Raw genomic sequence first — 21,039 nt, 5'->3', positions numbered from 1 at the left:
GCACCTGTGAAATCCAAACTCTATTTTCATTTGTAGGCTCAACAAGTATATGAGTGCCTACTCTTTACCAGGAATTTTGTCTTATACCTACTACTAGACTGTCACTTTCTTGAGTTACAATCTTCCTTCAGCTCTAAATTCTCCTAATGTCTATTAGCACATTCACTTGTGTTCATAACAGGTATTCAAGTTGTTGAATGAAATCAGAAAGGAGAAGAAAGTTGTATATTGAGGTTAGGGCTCCTTAACTATAAGAAACAATTGTATTTGTGGAATTTTTCTTTTTTTTTAAGATTTTATTTATTTATTTGACAGGGAGAGACACAGCAAGAGAGGAAACACAAGCAGGGGGAGTGGGAAAGGAAGCAGGCTCCCCACTAAGCAGGGAGAGACGAGGGAGGTGGGGCTCAGTCCCAGGGACCCTGGGTTCATGACCTGAGCTGAAGGCAGACACTTAACAACTGAGCCACCCAGGCAACCCCTATGCAATTTTTCTTAGGAAGGGAAATAATACTCCATTCAGTTTTGAAATTTAGAATAGAGAGTATAATGTGTTCTTAATAAATATAAAACATACTTATATTCTCCCATGGTATAGTCAGTATAAGGAGAGCTCTCACAAAGTTATTCTCCCATGGTATAGTCAGTATAAGGAGAGATCTCACAAAGTAATAAGAGATAGAAAATTTAAAAGAGATGAAGAGAATTTAAGAGATGAAGATAAGGAGCATGGGAAAAGAACATAAAGTCAGGCATACAGACATGAATGATGTAAAAAAAAAGAATGATACAGATCATGATGACAGCAAAAATGAGAACATGCCATGCAACTCCCAGTCAAGATAAACTTGTATACTACTGTCCAATCTCAAACTGGTTCCCAGTCTCCTAGTACAATCAGAATGTAGAACAAGACAGTATTATAATTCAGAGGTACACAAAATAGCCGGTGAACCTTAGGAGGAAGTTAGTCACTATTTGGAAGGTGCAGGAAAGAGCACTACAAAAATAGTGGCTTGGCTGGATTTTTAAGATTGAGATATGATGTTAATGGTATCAAAGAGGGAAAATTCAGGCAGAAATCTGATGGTAAAAAGACTTGTGTGGGCTGGAACGTAAGATAAAGGTAAGATAGTGGAGGATAAAGAGAGTAAAGTTATAGAAATTGATGCTTTAACATCATTGCAGAGTTACTACTCTGTCCCTGCAAGAGTAAGAGTGGAACAATTAAAATAAAATCACTGAGGATGAAACAATATATTTAAAAAGCTCACTTGGAGATGCTAATGTGCAGATATAGCTGAGAACCACTATAATAGGTGTTTGGAAGTCAATGAATATTTTAAAGTGAGGAAATGGTAAGACTAGATCCTTTTTAGGAAGTTAACTTCGGACTGGAGAGTGGCAAGAGAATGAAATCTGTGTGTATAAAGACTTTGAAGAACTGAATAGCAGTAGTCTATGGTTTTGTATTCACAGAAAAAGACATGTAGTTAGACTTACCAAAGAAGAGACTATTTTTATATTAATGTTAAAGCTATTTGGAATACTTGGTTTAAACTCTTACTGAATGTTATAACCAAATGTTATAAAATTTGGATATTGTTTATTATATTTGCCACATAGATCTAATGGACCTAAGCCAAGAGCATTGGATGGAGCTTATTTTAATCCCTATTTCAAATGCCTTATATGAATTCACTATTTATAGATATACCATAGCTCATTCCTTTTGTAAATGGAGAATTTACTGGTAAGAAACAGTTATGGTTAACACTGTCATGCCAATTTTTTGATCAGATAAAATCACTCTATCTTGTTTTGGGGGTTACATTAGTATTCATTAAGTGATGTTATGTTATTGTTCTTTGGTAAACTGCAAAGATTTAGTAGTTGAAGGGAATGGATACTCCAAAAAAGGTATTAAGAAATTGAAGAAGTCAGTAAATGTTTTCTATATTATTTTTGAAGTTATTTTGGTTTTCTTATTAACAACTACTAATTTGCATAAGGCAATATGTCTTATTTGTAAGATAATGTGCAATTTTTTTAAAAATTTGGAAAAAAATTTGGTCTACTGGTTATTCTGAGCTATTAAAAATATTATATATATTTATTTATATGTAACAGGTAAGGCATAAATATATGATATATGCCTAAAATGATATAAATTGTATAGAAAAAACAGTGATTATTTTTATTGAAAATTTTCAGTGGTAAGAACTTAGTTTTTCTTGTTTTTTTAATATATCTATCTGTATTTATATATACAGATATATAAATAGATCTTTAAAAAAATAAATGGATTTCCAGTGACTCATCTCAGAAAAGAACTCTTGTCCATCTTCTAACGCAATATTTTCAGTTCATATAACAGTGTGAATTGTTTTCTAGTTATTGTAATTGGTTGTATTATTTTAAGACTATACCTAGTATTTCTTGAAATATCTCTCTTAGAATTGGATCTAAGACACTCAAAAACTTTCAACCTGTGATTTGTCATTATCTCTCATTGAGTAAAGAAAGAATAATATTTCTTATTTTCTCTACCCTTCCTCTCTCCCCTAACTTCCTTCCCCATCTTCTTCCCTCCTCTTTTTTCTTTTCTTCTTTTTTATTAAGAAGTGAATAAGAAGCTCTGACTAAAATGAACATTTTGCAAGAAATATAACAGTGGTAAAGGTGAGGAAATTGAAAAATCAGTAAGGTTACATGATTTTCTACCTGCCCCCAATAGTAAGAGTGGCATTAGACTACAGACTCCTGTGGATTCCTATTTTGATTCACAATACCTTATTAAAGGACAAGTCCCAAAAAAGGTTAGTAAAAAACTATAAAATCCCTAATAATGTTATCATAATGATATGGCTCTCCTTAATAACTTCCTTAGAGATTTGTATTTCCAGTTTGGGAAATAGTCAATACATGAGCTGTTTTTTCCCCTAATATCACCCTCAATCCATTTCAGGGATTTTAAACTCTCATTCTCTATATTTTTTTTTTGCATTAAAAACCCTTTGGAAAATCTAATGAAGGTTATGATTTTTTTTTACTTGCAAAAATGTGTAAAAGCTCATTTAGACAAAATTTTGCATACCATTCCAAAGATTCATTTTTGTAAATATAATCAAGGAGACAAAAGGAGCTACCTAGAAGGAACATACATAATTACTTTTTATTTTTACATGTAAGATTTTTTTCCTCTAAAGTAGATTCATTAGATTCAAAAGTTAAAAATCTTCATCTAAATGGTAGGAAATAGTATGGATAAGATTAAGTTTACTTTGGCAATCAATTTTAGTAATTTTTCAATCCTGTAAACTGTTAATGAATATATAAGTACATAAAACATCTTAAAATTCTAATTATGCTTCATAAAGGAAAACAAAACTTCACAATTTTTCTGAAATTTACACAATAAATGTTATAAATGTAAGGCTTTAAGAAGACATTGTAAAAACGTAAGACCCCATAATCCTGACCAAAAGATAAACAGACATACCACAAAATTTAATTTTTAAAGATAAAAATGGCATTCACTTTTTATGAAAGAGCAGAGGCTTCACCATCCCTGCCAAGATCTTGGGTAACTGTGCAGCAATAACTTCAGACATCATTTCTGGAAATTCAACACTCAGTGCCCGGGACTGGATAAATGTATTCAAGCAGTACAGATGAAGCTGTTTGACAAGCTGTTGATTTCACAAATGGATAAGAAACATGAAAAAAATAATACATTCATATAATAAAATAAGACAGGTTATTTTTTCTTACCAAAATAACTCCCTTCATTCTCTAGAATAATATGTAAAACATTACATACAATGAAACATTCTGATAGTACAGATTTAAAGAAATGAAAGTCACTCATAGTCCCACAGGATCATCAATATGAACATTTTGGTGACTTTCTTTTAAGTTTTTTTTTTCTTTTAATAAATGTATACAAACATACCCAGGTATATATATAATATACACAAGGCATATATAATTCCAAAAATGCAATTATTTAATAAGCCCTATTTGTTAATAGACTGACTTTTTCACATAACAAAATATTGACTCTTCCTCTGTCAACACAAAGAACCCAAATAATTCATTTTAACCTAGTTTTAATCTTTGTCAAATAATTAACATAAATAATTTTAAAAGTCTAATAGGACCCAGCAGCAATAACAAAATCCAGCAGTTTTCTAATAGAATTCTTCCCATCCTTATTCTAGTTCTCCAGATGCAAAGATTTTCAACTTCTTTAGCCCATATCTTTATTTATCTCTGTATTTCTAATAAACTTTGTTTTTCAAATTTGATATTATTGATTTAGTTTCTATTACAAAAATTGAGTTTTTAGCTCTCTTATACTAGACACCCATCCCAACTATGCACACTTTCTCGTTTCATTCTCTATATAGCTATATCTCAATTTTTGACTAAATCAATACCCAGCAATTATATTTCAAAGATTTTTATTGTTTCCTGCTGGATTATATTTCCTTTCATATATGACTTAATTTTTATTTTGCTAGAGCTAATCACCTTGTTTTTCTTTCCTTTTTTTTTAAGATTTATTTATTTATTTGACAGAGAGAGAGAGAGAGATCACAAGTAGGCATAGAGGCAGGCAGAGAGAGAGAGGGGGAAGCAGGCTCCCTGCTGAGCAGAGAGCGTGATGCGGGGCTCTATCCCAGGACCCTGATATCATTACCTGAGCCGAGGGCAGAGGCTTAACCCACTGAGCCACCCAGGCGCCCTCCCCTTGTTTTTCTGTTTTGCTTTCTTTCCTTTATCACAAAGCCATAGTCAAATTCTCTGACACAATTGTAAAAACGCACCTCAGTATGTTCATACATACTGGTAATCTCTCAGTTCCATCATTTTTTCCTGGTCCTGGTATTCTGAAGCCCTGTGCATTACTGCTCCAACTTAAACTAATGATTGTCCAGCACAGTTAATGTGCTAGAACATCCCTCTGCATCTCTCCTGGGTTGGATCTTCCACTTCATTGGCTTAGTCGAGTGTTTTATGGTTAAAACATCCTGTAGATGTCCTTGAGAATGGTTGTACTTGAGGTAAACACTCTGACACCTTGCACATCGGAAAATACTTTTTAAATTGCCATCATATTCATTTGATGGCTTGGCTGGATATAAAATTCTTTGAAGATGGGGCGCCTGGGTGGCTCAGTGGGTTAAAGCCTCTGCATTCAGCTCAGGTCATGATCCCTGGGTCCTGGGATTGAGCCCCTCATTGGGCTCTCTGCTCAGCGGGGAGCCTGTTTCCCCCTCTTTCTGCCTGCCTCTCTGCCTATTTATGATGTCTGTCAAATAAATAAATAAAATCTAAACATAAAATAAAATAAAATAAAATTCTTTGAAGATTTTCCTTTCCTCCCAAATTTTGAAGCCATTGTTCCATTGTTTTCTGCGTTCCAGTATTGTTGTTAAGAAGTCCAACATCATTTTGAATCCTGATCATTTTTATGTGACTTGTTTCTTTCCTCACTGCTATATTTTAAGATAGTCTCTTTATTTCTGGTATTCTAAAATTCTACAATAATGTGCCTTTGTTCAATTGTGCTGTGCTTGTATACTGGGCCATTATCATCAGAAAATTAAAATACTTCTGGTCAAACAACTTTTATTTTATTTTTTGTATATAATTTCCTTTCTTTGATTTTCTCTATTCTTTTAGAAATTCCTTTTAATTGGGAAATGAACCTCTTTGAATTAATACTCTAAATTTATTATCTCTTCTGATTTTTCATTTATCATTTTTGTTATTTCTTCTGAGTTTATCTGAGATTTATATTTCAGTCCTATTAAATTTTAAATTTCTGTTTTTCTATATTTATTTATCCAAAAATATGTTCTTTCTAAATGTTCCCTTACAAATGTTTTCTATTTTTGTTTCACAGATGCAATATCATTCTTATTTCTCTGAATATCTTAATTTTCTTGAATCTTTTTTCTGTTCTCTGTTCTGGTTCTTCTTCTTTCATTACTTTTTTTCTGTGTATTTGATTTCTTCCTTTCATTATAAAGGCTTTACCTATACGGCTAACAATCCTTGGCTATCTGTTCATATTCAGATTTGACCTAGTGAGTAGATTGTCAAATTGTCCACTAGCACTGTTATTAACTTATAACGCCATCCAAAATGATATGAGAGTCTTATTTTCCACACCCATATCTTTGCTTTTCCTGTTTATATAAAATCTTCTCTAACTTAAGACAAAAATATTTTAGAACATACTCAGGAAAATGTTATCACAATTCCTATAAACCATTAAATTAATCTATATTTATACAAATACTAGTTAAAGGATATTTGGGTGATCTACATTGAAAATGAAAAAAGTACAATGCAAGTTCTGAGGTGTGTGATGCAAATACTGTTTTAAAATAAAAGTATACATATGAGTTTGAAGAAACCATACAAAGTAAAATGTAGATTTAATATTTAAAAGGTTATCCTAGAAAACAAAATACTTACATCATGCAAATTATCAAGAAGTTTTGTAAGTTGGTAGAAACGCTGTGAGCTAGAGACAACGCCCTTTTGCCTCAACCCAATTGCCTTGATGAGCTCTCTAATGTAGCTTGATCTCATCTCTTCAAACTGATTTTGACTTCTTAGTCCTTCCAAAGGAACTGTAAGAATATAACTACAAGTGGCAGTTATGTTTAAAAAAGATGACAGTAGCAGTTTACAATAAAAATATTTCTGAGCTGTGTAAAAGTTTCTTTTGAATGGAACTCTAGACATCTTAAATAGGGAAGAGTGTTATTGATAATTTTAGGACACACAAACTTACAGTTCTCTTGAAGCATATAAGAATAACTAGATAAACTAAAGATTATTTTAGCTTACCTATTTTAGAGCTGTATCAATAGATTACTCATTTAATTTAGCATTTGTTCAAAAGAGCATCTATCATTCTATATCCCTGTCTCAGGAATGGATTTAGTTTGAAATTATATGTATGCTGGATATTTTTAAAATGGGTATTAAGGAGGGCATGGATTGTATGGAACACTGGGTGTTATATGCAAATCATGGAACCCTACATCAAAAACTAATGATGTACTGTATGGTGACTAACATAACATAATAAAATAAATAAATAAATAAATAAATAAATGGTCAGTTTGTACTTAAAAACAAAAACAAAAACAAAATGCCTGGATTTCTCTGTCAAGTTTGTTTTCATATAAATCTGAAGTATTTGTCATTCAGATTATTCATGGATAATTTATCTTTTGCTGTAATTTTAACATTGCTTCATTAAATTCCTTAATTCCTTCCTGCTCATATGAGAGATAGCTATTGATATTTCAATACTTCTCATATCCAACCACTTCATTATACTCTATTTTTACTAATTTCTTTTAATTTCCATTTTCAATTCAAATAGTTTTGGTTGATTATCTTTTGGGTTTTTTTGGTATACAATACTGTACTTGAAATATCCTCATTTCTCCCTTCCCAATAGGTGTAGCTCTTGTTTCTGCTTCATGATTCAGTGCACGGTTTAGGATTTCCAGAACAATATTAAATAATAACAATGGCAAATACTCCTTTTTTGTTGCTTATTTTAATGGAAATGCATCTTATCCCCATTTGATGTTGACTGGTAATTCAGATATTTACCACTGTAATCTTTAATTCTGATAGCCAAAATGTAGGCACAATTTCTTATTCTTACTGTTAGTTCTCTTATTTCCACTATGTTGTCAATTTTACCTACAATTTTATCCTTAATATTTTAGGTCCTTCTGTTGTCACTTGTTTAAGATGTTCTGCTTGATTTCTTCAGCAAATTATCACCAGAACTCCCAATTTTCTTGTTTTCTCTTGCTTTGTTTGCATTTATCTTACAAACAAACCTTCAAACTTAAAAGAAACAGCTCCCTTTTCCTGCAGCTATATCTAGATTGCTGAAAGAAAAAAAATCACTTAATCTCTTAGATTTATGTAACTCTACATTTATGATCTTGACCCTTAGTAATATTTCTAAAGGAGGTGCACTTAATTTAAGCAAAGTCAACTGCTAGCAAAGGGAAAGAAAAAAAATATTTTTTTAAAAAACTCGTATTTATTCCTTATTCCCCAACCAGAACTTGGTTTCCACTCCCTTTGGAAAAAATAAGTCTACAGATAATGAATCAAGGAAACCAAAAAGTAAATTCTTTGGTTCTGAGTTTTCAATGGCTCATATAATAAATACAAAAAAGACTTTCAAGGGCAATTATGGCAATATGTGATTTTTACTCATTTTAAACTTTACTGTTGTATATACATTGTATGTATATGCTTTATGTATGTATGGTCTCTTCTCTCTAATTACTTCACATAGAAGCTATTTTAAACCTCTGTTATTCTTTTTCACAATTCCCAACCAATCTTCACATCTCTCCCACTCTTAAACATGAATATAAAATTATTTTGGGGGAGGGGGAAGAAACAGGCAAACCAAGAAACAGACTCAACTATAGAGAACAAACTAATGGTTACCAGGGATGGGGGGATGCTTATGGGAAAATAGGTAAAATAGGTGATGGGGGTTAAGGAGTCTACTTGCGATGAGCACTGGGTGCTATATGGAAGTGTTGAGTCACTATACTGTTCACCTGAAACTAATGTTATGCTGTATGTTAGCTGGAATTAAAAAAAAAAAAAAAACAAAACCTTAAAAAATAAAATTATTCTTCTTTCTGGTTACTGAAGTACCATTTCCCATTAGGCTTTCAAGAACTAGGTATTTAGAAGCAGTACTTGAATGAATTATCCTCTTTAAGAGAAAATCAGGCCTAATCCCAGACTGCCTCACATCCTTTTAGTATCAACCACTAACGGAGAAGTTCGGGGGGGATATTATAATCTAATCATTGGGCTCACACCCTATGCTCCTGGAACATTTTGAAGTTTTTCCTCCTCTCCTACTCTCTTTCCTATATTTCAGATCAATAATGAACTAACTCTCCTAAATATTTCTATTTGCTTTAAGCTCCTTACCTTAATTCATTTTTTCCTTTATTATTACATCCAGTACTATATGATTGGAGAATTTTCACTCAGATTTTTGTTGATTCCACAACTGAGTTTTAGGATTTCTTGCAAATATCTTAGTAGCAAATTGGGAGATGGTGAGTCATGGGCAGTTAGCCAGATGCTATTTTACATAAAAATACTTTTTTAAAAAGACACAGGGATTATTTTTTTGATTTAGCTAACTTTAAAATAACATATATTCATTGGAAAATTTTTAGAAAATATAGAAAGTACATAAAGTATTACAAGTCACCAGGTTCTACAATCTTATATCTTGGGACATTCTCTAACATTATATTGAGAACATTTACTTATATCTTTCCAAATTCTTTAAAAATAAATGTTTTAATTCTCACATTTAATTTCACTTAACAAAATTGTAGGAGTACAATTTATTTAATTGTCTTATCATTTGGTATTTGAAATATTTTTCTAGTCTAGTATTAGTTATTTTTAATTTTTTTCTGTTTTGTACTCATTTATAGGGGCCTATGTTATATTTCAAATATTTTTCTAAGTTTATTGTTTAATTTTTAATATTGTCAGTTCTGCAACCTTATTAGGGCAAAAAGTAGTGCCCAGGAAACCCAAATTTTCTCATGCTTCAGAGGCAAACACTTTCAACTTTTTCATCTATTTATTTTAATTTTTTCTTCCACAGAATTAAATAGCAACATTGTAGTGTTGATTCTTGATTTTTTTTTATTTTTCACTTTTGATTTTCCAGTGTGGAAATTGAGGCTGTAGCTCTATTTCCATCTTTCAGATCTACCATCACCTCCATACCATTAGCTCACACACACATACACGCATACACATACAACTTCCTATTTTTCATTTTCCTAATAAAATTTTCATAATATTGGCTAGATCAATATTCAGTATTTATTATTTAGTTATGTAAAATGTTACCACAGTAGAGTCACTTTTTGTTTTACTGAGAGAAAATTAATCATCTAAATAGGTGTATGAAGTGGTATCTCACTGTGATTTTGATTTGTATTTCCCCAATGATTAGTGATGTTGAGCATCTTTTCATGTACTTAATGGCTACTTGTATACGTTCTTTGGAGAAATGTTTATTTAGGCTCTTGTCCATTTAAAAATGTTTTAATTGTCAAACTGTAGTTCTTTATATATTCTAGATATTAATACTTTTCTCCTTATCAGATACATGATTTTCAATTCTTTTCTCCCATACAGTGGGTTGACTTTTTATTCTGTTAATCATGACCTTTAATGCCCTAAAGTTTTAAATTTGATGAAATCCATTTATCTTTTTTACTTTTATTGCCTGCATTTTTTGTGTCAAATCCAAGAAATCATTGCCAAATTCAACATCATGAAGCCTCCCCTGTTTTAATAGTTTTGTAGTTTAAGCTCTTAAATTTAAGCCTTTGATCTATTTTAAGTTAGTAAGAGTCCAACTTCATTCTTTTAAATGAAATTTTCCAAACACCTTTAAGACTAATTATCTCCTTGATGATTTCTTCTCCTATGAATTTTCCTGTTATCTCTTTCTAGTGCTATAACTGTTTGCATGTTGGGCTTCCTTGCTTCTGATTTTCTGTATTTTTTTGGTTTTTGCTCTACTTTTGAGAGGTTTCCTAACTTTGTCTACCTGTACTGACATTTAAATTCTGCTTTCATTATATATATATACACATATATATATATGTATATATATATATATATTCATAGTCTGCTTTTCAATTTTCAATTTCCAAAAGTTCTTTGCTTTTAATTTTTTTTCAGTGTTCCAAAATTCATTGTGCACCACACCCAATGCTCCATGAAATACGTGCCCTCCTTAATACCCACCACCAGTCTCTCTCAATCCCCCCACCCCCTTCACCTCCAAAACTCTCAGTTTGTTTCTCAGAGTCCACAGTCTCTCATGGTTTGTCTCCCCCTCCAATTTGCCCCAACTCACTTCTTGTTTTTAATGTGTTATTTCTTTCTCACAGTATCCAATACTTGTTTCTTAGGTGCAATATGTTCTATTATCTTTCTAAAGAGGATAGCTTTTTAATGTTTTCGAGGTTTTTATCTCCCTACACCATCCCTGTCTTCCTGGTTGTTTTTTGTTTTTTGTTTTTTTCTTTCTGATTTGTCTTTGATGTTAAAGGACTCTCTCAGGTGCCTTAGTTATTTATATTCAGGAGTGGAAAACTACAAGGCCAAATCACAGTTCTGTTTCAATAGGTAGTGCTTATGGATTGTGAGCTTTACTAGAGGGCAACCTGGCTGAGATATTTCAAAGAGAAACACCTGCTATGAACATACTAGTTCTTTTTATTTCTGGCGAAAGAGATTCTGCAGAGAACAATCTTTCATTCTCCTGTCTAGAGGATGTAAACCTGGATAACAATGTTCTCAGAGTGAAGGGAGTATTCTGGAAGATGGTGTCTCAACATTTGATATATAATTAATCTATTGTCAGTATAGGACCGCTCGCCCTTAACAGTGCCTGCCTACAGTTCACCAATGCAGCCACCCTCTGTTGTATCCTCTTCAGAAACTAAATGTAAGTTCTCTGCCTGAGTTGGAGAGGGAAAATTTCATGGTTGGTTGATTTCTGGTTATGGACCTTAATAAGAATTTTGTGTTTTTAACTCTACCTTCACTGCCATCTCAAAAAATCATTGCTGCTGCCAACTGAGAAACATGCCAGAGATTTGGTGTTGCAATCAAAGTATTTATTGTTTGTTTGTTTCTTTCCTCTGCCTTAAAATCCAAACTTCTCAGATATGCTAACTTAGCTCTGCTTGCTGGCTTGCAGAATTTTGTTATTGATTCCTCTCATCCTCTTATTTCTTAAAAAATCCCTTTAGTAATATTTTACTATAGTTTTAGAGGGAACAATGGTGTGTTCAACTTGCTATATTTTCATGAAGATCTTTATTTTAATTTTTAATAGCAAATTAGAGGTTTAAATACTTATTTATCAAATCATTGAACTTTTCCTTTGTCAACTTTCCAATTGCATTTATTTCTAAACTCTTATTTGAAATCTCAAAATCAATTAGATTCCTTTTAGTGTGTTTTTAACATTTTAAGTTTGTACACTTAAATGAATTATCTGGTATGTAAGATATAAATTGAGCTAAATATCCAAACCAAATTTTCCCCAAATATAAAACATTTTTCCTAACAATATTAATTTGCTCTATACTCATTGATTCATGATGCTTCTACTACACCATATTAAGTTCTAATATATACTAGTCTGACTTGATTCACACTAGTGTATTTTTTCTTCTTTCACGCTGTATTAATTAGGTAGAATTCTAATTTCCATCTTCACCTCAAAATTTTTGTAATACTTATCTACTTATTTTTTAAGGTTAAAGATGAATTCCCAAAAGCTTTGCCAAGTCTCTCCTCAAATATCTTATTAGGATTTTTATTAGAATGTAGAAATCATAAGTACTATTCACCAAATATTGCTGTTTTTCCCTTTTCTTGAAGCTGCAAGTGGCCAAGAATCTTGTTTTCTATGGTATGTGACTGAAAGTTATACATATGTCACTTCCTTCCCTTACTATTTCCTTCCTTGCCAATGGCCTAGTGATTAGAGAAGGATATGCCAAGATATAGCCTCCATGTGCCTGGAAACCTGAGTGATAGCAATGAGCAAAGCCTCCTTGTTGATCTGCATTGAACATATAGTGGGAAAGATACATACTTAATTTTTTGTTGTTGTTGTTAAGCTACTGAGATTCTGGGGGGGGGGCTGGCCCTTCAGCATAATGTAGCCTATCTATAAATATGGAGTTATGTTAATAATAACAACTAATTTGGGAAATCTAAGATTATCTCTAACCCAAATGTTATAGGATTCATTACTACCAAGAAAAGGACAGGAGTTAACTGCTGTAATATTGAATTTAGTCTAGTTGACTCTCTTGGCTAGTTCCATATCAGTACTTTAGCCCAATTTATGCCCTTTTATCAAATTAAGCCTGAAGGTCTCTGCTCCAAATAGTGTTCCCAAAGTATGGGGATAGGGCTCTGGATACTTAGATCCTGTACTGACTGGTCCCTGTCTTTACATAGATTTCATGAGGAAAACTTCCTTTTTAAGGATTTAGCTTTTTTGTCTTTTTTTTCCTGATGTGTATTCCCACCCTTCAACTATTTGAGATTTGTGCTACTGGAAAGAAGTCCCTGAAAAGATACTACTGAGAAAAACCCTTGGCTCACCTTAGCTCCCTTAGGTTCTCTTTCAAATCACTGAGTGAAAGGATCAATTCAGATATTCAAAGGCTGAGCCTACCTATGCATGGAAAGGGCACAGAAAAAGGTGAAAAGCAAAAGCAGTTTTTAAAAATTTTCCCACCCAGACACTTGGGGATCCACTGAGGCAGAAATGTTTGTGTTCTTTGTATATGAGAAAAAGTAAAATGTATATTTGCCCATCCTTCTGGTGACCAATTCTATGTTTCATAATATTTCTTCTGCATATAGAACTACAGTAAATTTCCCAGCCCTCCTACTGTTAAATATAGGTCATGAAATGTGGGTAGAAGTGACATGATACTTCTAGGCCCCACTTCCAGGTCTTTTCTCACTCGTCACTTGCCTTTCTAGTTAGATCCACTGGAGGACTTCAAGCTGCTATGAAAGGGTGGAGCCCCTATATGGAAGGAACATGAGTTTTCTTGCTATCCCACTGCATTGTGAATATGAGTGACAAATAAACTGCTATTGTGTTATACTACTGATCTTTGTAGGTTATGTGTTATAACTGCCTATTTTGACATAAAATAAAATAGTTCCAAACAAAATTGTGTATTTTATATAGGAAGTCTTTTGTGGAATGGGGGTGGAAGCAAGATAGTTTGTGTTTATGCAGTATTAATTAGTTCATAATACCTCATTAGGTGAATATGAAAAAGTCACTTAAGCACATTGTATCTGAAAAAAAAAATGCCTAATTGGTGAGCTATTTTACAATTATGTAAAACCTGAGAAATATGAAGTAATTTTATTAATGTCTATGACAGTATATTAGGTATTTCTCCTTTGCAGCCACAATCTAAGAATCATACCTCATGTATAACCATATGATCATATTGTCATTTGCCACTTTCCCAATGAATTAAAAATTAAGAAAGTAAACATCTTGTAAAAATTGCTGTACTCACTCACTTGTATTAAGAAGTAGCAATACTTTCATACACAGGAACTCTTCTTGGCTAACTTGAAGTTTGACAAACTCCTGTGGGATTTGCCACATGGTGAGGCATAATGAATAAAATGATGATTCCTTCATCCTCTGTCTTGTATCACACACAACACAAAAGAAAAAGGAACAGGAAAAAAGAAACACATATACAGTGTCTTAGCCAGTCTGTGTAGTTTATCAGAGAAAATGAGATTTGGTAATTTACATATTACATAAAATGTCTTTTTGTAAACAAACAATATTTTGAATTTTAAACAAAATACACTAATAAACTATTTACAATAGTAAAAAAAGGTTAAGAAATTTTAAAATTAGGAAATCATATTTAATACATATTGACAAAGATTAATGTTTCTCACTTTTATTATTACATTTAAAAACTTAAGGAATTGATATGTAGAGTTGAGGAACACTCAGGAAATCATATATTTACTGATTTTTTTTCTGTTAAAAGATAAAGTTTTGTGTGTAATCCAATCAGAGAATGGGTTCAGTTCACAGAAACTGAAGAATGTAGAATAGTTCTGTGTATTCAGTACAGTGTAGAAGAGTTATATCATGAACTATTCTAGGGGAAATGTATGGTAACAAAGAGAACATTACAAGAAATTAAATAACTGACAAGGCCAAACACTAATTCTGAAGGTTGCAGAAAATTTTTAAAAGGTATTTTCTCTACCATGGGCTGTTCTGCAATAGCCGCATTAGTCACATGCTGCTAACACAAATGGTGAAAAGAAAACTAGATTTTGACTCAGAAGAGCTAAAATTAATCCTGTCACTCAGATTCTTTGGTAGGATATGCAACTCTTCTGAGCCTGTTTCCTGAACTGTAAAATGAAGGACACTGATTCCTTACCTATTTCAAGGGATTATAGGGCAAAATGGAATAAAATATATGAAAGTTATCTGTTAACTATAAAACAAAAGTAACAATATGTCATATAATTCTGAGTCAGCATTCATCGTTAGAATGGTATAAATATTTCCATGAAAAGATTCTTGTCAGTTTAAGGTTATACATAGAAAATTAATTATAGTAATTTAAATGTAGCTAAGAAAATTGAAATATTTATCTTTCAGTTTTAAAAATAACTTACCAGTCTGATTTTTCCTCTAGGAGGAGAGAGAATATCTTTACTTTTTGAAGGTAGGTCAATAATTTCAAGCAAAAATACTTCTAATTTATGTCATTATCTTCATTAGTACCAAGGTATAAAATTTTAATTTAGTAAACTAAAAATTTCATTTTATCTTTAAGTATATTTCTTGATACACTTTTGAAGTTTAAAAAAATGGATTTCAGATGACTACTATATATTGAAACAAAAGGGGAAATCTCCAAATATCAAATTACAGTTATAATAATATAATTTTATTAATTTTGTTATGTCAAGTTATATCCTGAGATAATTCTGATAAACATTTTAGGATAATTCTATTATTTGGGATACTAAATGTGTAATCATCTACTGATATATAATTTTCAAGATTATCCTACATATACACTTATGTGATAATACAAACAAAATTCAAGTTACTACTTACTCATTTAGTATTAAATCAGGTGCAAAATATAGCATCTGTCCACTGACATGTTTATAAGATCTCCATCCTAGTCCAAACACCATTAAGCTCATCCAAGAGTATTGGATGAGAGTTATCTGGTCATCAATATGTAAATTTCTAAATCCTACAAAACAAATTAAAAATAATAAAATGATCCCACAAATCACTTTTGTTGAAAAGTTGAAAATAGAAATTTGAAAACAGATGTAAGTAGGGTAATATATTGTTTTCAATTTCAATTTATCTTATACTATAAAGGAGTAAATATTAATACATAATAGAGTCTGAGAAATTAAAAAGGAACAACTCTGAACTCTTTAAAATTGGTCACTGTGATTTAGTATTTCTGGTAATTCACTAATTGACAGTCGTCCATCAGTCACACACACAACATTCATTTACTGAGAATCCCTTGTGTGCTAAATCACTGTGTTAAAATGGTTAAGAGGGTGAAAATCTCAACCCTTGCCCTTAAAAGAAACTCACAAGTCAACAGGAAAGACAACCACATAAGTATAGTGATACAGAAAGTTAACAGGGAATACACCAGGAATCGGGAGGCAGGTCAGGAAAAACTCCCAAGGACTAAACCATCCCCTTACTCCCTTCCCCTCTAAAACCCTCAGTTTGTTTCCCAGAGTCCACAGTCTCATGGTTCACCTCCCCCTCTATTTTCCCCCCCTTCATTTTTCCCTTCCTTCTCCTAATGTCCTCCATGCTATTCCTTATACTCCACATATAAATGAAACCTTATGATAATTGACTTTCTTTGCTTGTCTTGTTTCATTTAGCATAATCTCCTCCTGTCCATGTTGATACAAAGGTTGGATTCATCTTTTCTGGTGGTTGAGTAATATTCCATTTTATATATGGACCACATCTTTATCCATTCGTCTGCTGAAGGGCATCTCAGTGCTTTCCACATTTTAGCTATTGTGGACATTGCTGCTATGAACATTGAGGTGCATGTGGCCCTTCTTTTCACTACATATGTATCTTTGGGGTAAACACCCAGTAGTGCAATTGCTGGGTCATAGAGTAGCTCTATTTTTAACTTTTTGGGGAATTGCCACACTGTTTTCCAAAGTGGCTCTGCCAACTTGCATTCCTACCAACAGTGTAAGAGGGTCCCCCTTTCTCCACATCCTCTTCAACATTTGTTATTTCCTGTCCTGTTAATTTTGGTCATTCTAACTGGTGTAAGGTGGTATCTCAATGTGGTTTTGATTTGAATTTCCCTGATGGCTAATGATGATGAACATTTTTTCATGTGTGTTAGCCATTTGTATGTCTTCTTTGGAGAAGTATCTGTTCATGTCTTCTGCCCATTTATTCACTTGATTATTTGTTTTTAGGGTGTTGAGTTTGAGACGTTCTTTATAGATCTTGGATATCAGCCTTTATCTTTAGTGTCATTTGCAAATATCTTCTCCCATTCTGTGGGTTCCCTCTTTGTTTTGTTTACTGTTTCCTTTGCTGTGCAAAAGATTTTTATCTTGATTAAGTCCCAAAAGTTCTTTTTTTTTTGCTTTTGTTTCCCTTGCCTTTAGAAACTTTCCTTGAAGGAAGTTGCTGTGGCTAAAAAATGTACTGCCTATGCTCTCCTCTAGGATTTTGGTGGATTCCTGTCTTACATTGAGGTCTTTCATCCATTTAGAGTTTATCTTTGTGTATGGTGTAAGAGAAAGATCTAGTTTCATTCTTCTGTATATAGCTGTCCAATTTTCCCAGCATCATTTATTGAAGAGAATTTTTTCCATTGGATATTTTTTCCTGCTTTCTCAAATATTAGTTTACCATAGAATTGAGGGTCCATATCTGGGTTCTCCATTCTGTGATAGGTCCTACTTAATTTCTGAGAGGTTTCTGTTTATTTTTAAACTCTGAGCAGATAACCACATAATGACATTTTTATAGAATAGATTATTAGAATGAATTCCTTTCCTGAAGAAAATAAAAACATGAATTGACCTTAATTAATTTTAATGTCAGACTGTCTGGCAGCAGTAAGAGAAAAAAAAAAAGGTTTGAATTGTCCCATCTTCCCATTCTATTCCACTGCAGGGACCTGATAACTATAGAAATATCTATTTATAATCTAGAACTCCAAAATGAGTAACTGTGAACCTTTTATTTAATGTCTTGGATCCTCAACCTCTACACCTGTAAAATGATGATTTCTTCATTTAGCACTGTTACTTTAAGAAATAGATAATATGACATAAGCTATGAATCACTTAGGGAAAAAAAAAAAAAAAACCTGCCTAGGAGATCATGCCCAACCAGAGAGTATAATCAGATTGTTGAGGAATCTTAAATTTGGGGGATGTAAAAATAATCTGATTTTATTTCATAAAACCACTGCTTTCAATTGTGCTTTATTTTTTTTAAAGATTTTATTTATTTATTTGATAGACAGAGATCACAAGTAGTCAGGCAGAGAGACAGAGGAGGAAGCAGGTTCCATGCTGAGCAGAGAGCCCAATGTGGAGCTCAATCCCAGGACCCTGGGATCATGACCTGAGCTGGAGGCAGAGGCTTTAACCCACTGAGCCACCCAGGCGCCCCTCAATTGTGCTTTATTTTTATTTAACATCTTTAATTATGTCTTAGGTAGATTCCATAGTTTAATGGTCACTTTTGTTTTTTGAAACTTAATCCAGTCTCATTTTATTTATCGACAGTCACTACTCTTTATTTATTTTCATCCAATCTTCTTTCCAGGACTTCTTTTATTTATTTATTTAGTTAGTTAGCTATTTTTATTATGTTCAATTAGCCAACATATAGTACCTCATTAGTTTTTGATGTAGTGTTCAATGATACATTAGTTGCATAAACACCTATCTGGTTTAAGAAGTTTAGAGAAAGAGAGAGAGGGGGAGAGAGAGAGGGTGTGTGTGTGTGTGTGTGTGTGTGTGTGTGAATCCTCTGGCCTTTCATACCTTCACAACCTCTTTTCAGCCCTTCTTGGTGTTAGTGGCAGAGGAATAATGGTAGGGAAAGGGCAAATGCACTGACTCAAATGGTCAAAATCTTCTTTCCACCTCTTTTCAATCCTTATTTTGCCTCTTTTGCAGATCACAGCCCAGCACTGATGTACTTAAAGGAGAGAGAAGCAAAGAGATAAATCTGGATATGGAGGCTCTAGTCAGTTATGTCTATTAAGGAGCAATAATATGACATAACCTTATTTGTGTTTTGGAGGAATTCTTGGTAGCCAGGTAGAGGATGGATTCAAGGGAGTTAAGTCTGGAGTTACAGAAAAAGTTGGGAGCTACTGCCAAATACCAAGTGAGGGATGATAAAATTCAAAAGAAAGTCAACAGGTAGGCATACAGAGGAGGGAGTACATTAGAAAAATATTTAAAGGGTAAAATCAAAGAGATTTGGCTACTGATTGCATGCGGGTAGGAGGAAGAAGGAGCCTAATAGGTGTTTCAATATTTTTGCAGGAATGGTGGGTGATAACAGCATACCTGAGACAAAACAGAGGAGGAGAAATAGGCTAGGAACAAAATTGTAAATTTTGATATGTTGTAGGGACTTTCGGAATGTATAGACAGCAGCTAGACAAATGAATTAAAAATATGGAGAGATATATGAACTACAAGTATAAATTTGGAAGTTATTTGTATTTGAATATAGCTAAAACAATGATCATAGATGAAATCTTTTATTAAAGGAACATAAAAATTAAGTGTTTTGGTGGGAACATCAACTGTTTTCCACAAAGCTATTTTAATAACATCTGTTTCACCTAAGAATTCATATACATATTTTATTTTCCCAAATATATATTTGATATATACCCTGGTGTATATACCAAAAATATATATATATATATATTTCCAAAAACAAATATGTATAAAATGACAGGCCCATAGAAAGTTAGGTTCAATTAGTCAGATATATTAAAACATTAATAAATTATCCACTACCATCTTCAGGAAAATATTTTCATTCTTTATTCTTTTCTTAGTCAATTCATAACTTTCTAAAGAAAGCCTTTCACGGTACTTAAATATTTGACCTACTGTATTTTTTTCACTTTAGGCCTTTGTTTCATGTTCATCTCTAATTTGAAAATTTTTACTTTTTTTAAAAACAGATTCCACTTACATTTACATGTTTACATCTATTTTATGCTACCCTTTATTGGGGGGCTTACTTGTTACTCTTTTTGCATTCTGGGATTACTAGAAATAAAAATGAACATTTTTAGTAGATTATAATATAAAAGGCAATCTTTGCCAAAATAACTTAAAACTTCTGAAATTATCAATATTTATAGCAGAAAGCATATTTTCCATTAAACAGAATGAAAAGTAACTCAGAAAATAGCTTTTTAAAATAGCCACATTTTAGAGGGCTTATCTGTGATAAATGTACACTGTTAAATTGACTTGAACATGCCTGGTACAAAAGTGTTATTTTTATCCCCATTAACTTGTAACATCATTCATTACTTTATACTGAAACAAAGACAGGAACACTCAGATCAAATTCCCACTTATGATAACAATCAGTTAAAGTCAGTACATTTGCAATGATGATCAAAATGAAAAACTTCAACGAAGAAAGTGATGGATAATCCTTAATTATGTTTAACAAGTAGTAAAGAAAAATACCCTTTCCTTTTAAGTGATTTGACCTGATAATTTCTGACAAAAGCCCTGTTGCAAGCTGTTCAATCCTTAATGCTTAAAAAAAAAAAGTGTATGGTAACATATGGCATATATAACCTAAGTTCTTCTGTGTTATTTCCAGAGTTTTGATCAAATATATAGGTTGTGCTGTTGTAAAAACTGTCATGTACTGAAATGTTTAATTTACACCAAATGTCAGCACCTTCTGACACAAAGTATGAGGGAAGTTTGAGGAGCACAAAAAAGCTACAGCACAATCACTGACATACAATCACCAACATATATTTGATTTTTTTAAATGAATAAGGACTTGATGGCTAATGATTTAAGATAGCACAGTTCCTTTTTTATCAATTCTGTAATTTAAATTTCTATAAATACTCTTTAAGCAACCCTACTGGATGAAGCATTCTGGTTGCAATTAGGCATAAAGACTAGAAAGATGTTTCTGCCTTTAACATTTGCAGTCTGGTGAAACAGAAAATGAGAACATAATTTTAACTCACAGTGATAGTGTGGTTGACAAAGGCAAAGGTGATATAGTAGGGCAAGGGGCATTTAACTCAGTCTGGGAAGGCC

The 21,039-nt window shown here is 32.4% G+C and overlaps 1 protein-coding gene across 1 annotated transcript in view; it reads right to left on the bottom strand.

The window, feature by feature from the left end:
• Window positions 1-3,339: 3,339 nt before the first annotated feature.
• PGR (progesterone receptor) overlaps window positions 3,340-21,039 on the bottom strand; it is a 97,774-nt gene continuing 80,074 nt past the window's right edge. Inside the window, exons 5-8 of the mRNA XM_032853570.1 lie at window positions 15,791-15,935; window positions 14,206-14,336; window positions 6,493-6,650; window positions 3,340-3,692 (exon numbers count right to left, since the gene is read on the bottom strand). Coding sequence (XP_032709461.1) covers window positions 3,537-3,692; window positions 6,493-6,650; window positions 14,206-14,336; window positions 15,791-15,935 — 590 coding nt within the window. The 3' untranslated portion in view covers window positions 3,340-3,536. The remainder of the gene's footprint in view (window positions 3,693-6,492; window positions 6,651-14,205; window positions 14,337-15,790; window positions 15,936-21,039) is intronic.

This window comes from Lontra canadensis, unplaced genomic scaffold (assembly GCF_010015895.1).
Source record: "Lontra canadensis isolate GAN:19392208 unplaced genomic scaffold, GSC_riverotter_1.0 scaffold7, whole genome shotgun sequence".
Lineage (NCBI taxonomy): Eukaryota > Metazoa > Chordata > Mammalia > Carnivora > Mustelidae > Lontra > Lontra canadensis.
This window is presented reverse-complemented; position numbering and strand designations above follow the sequence as displayed.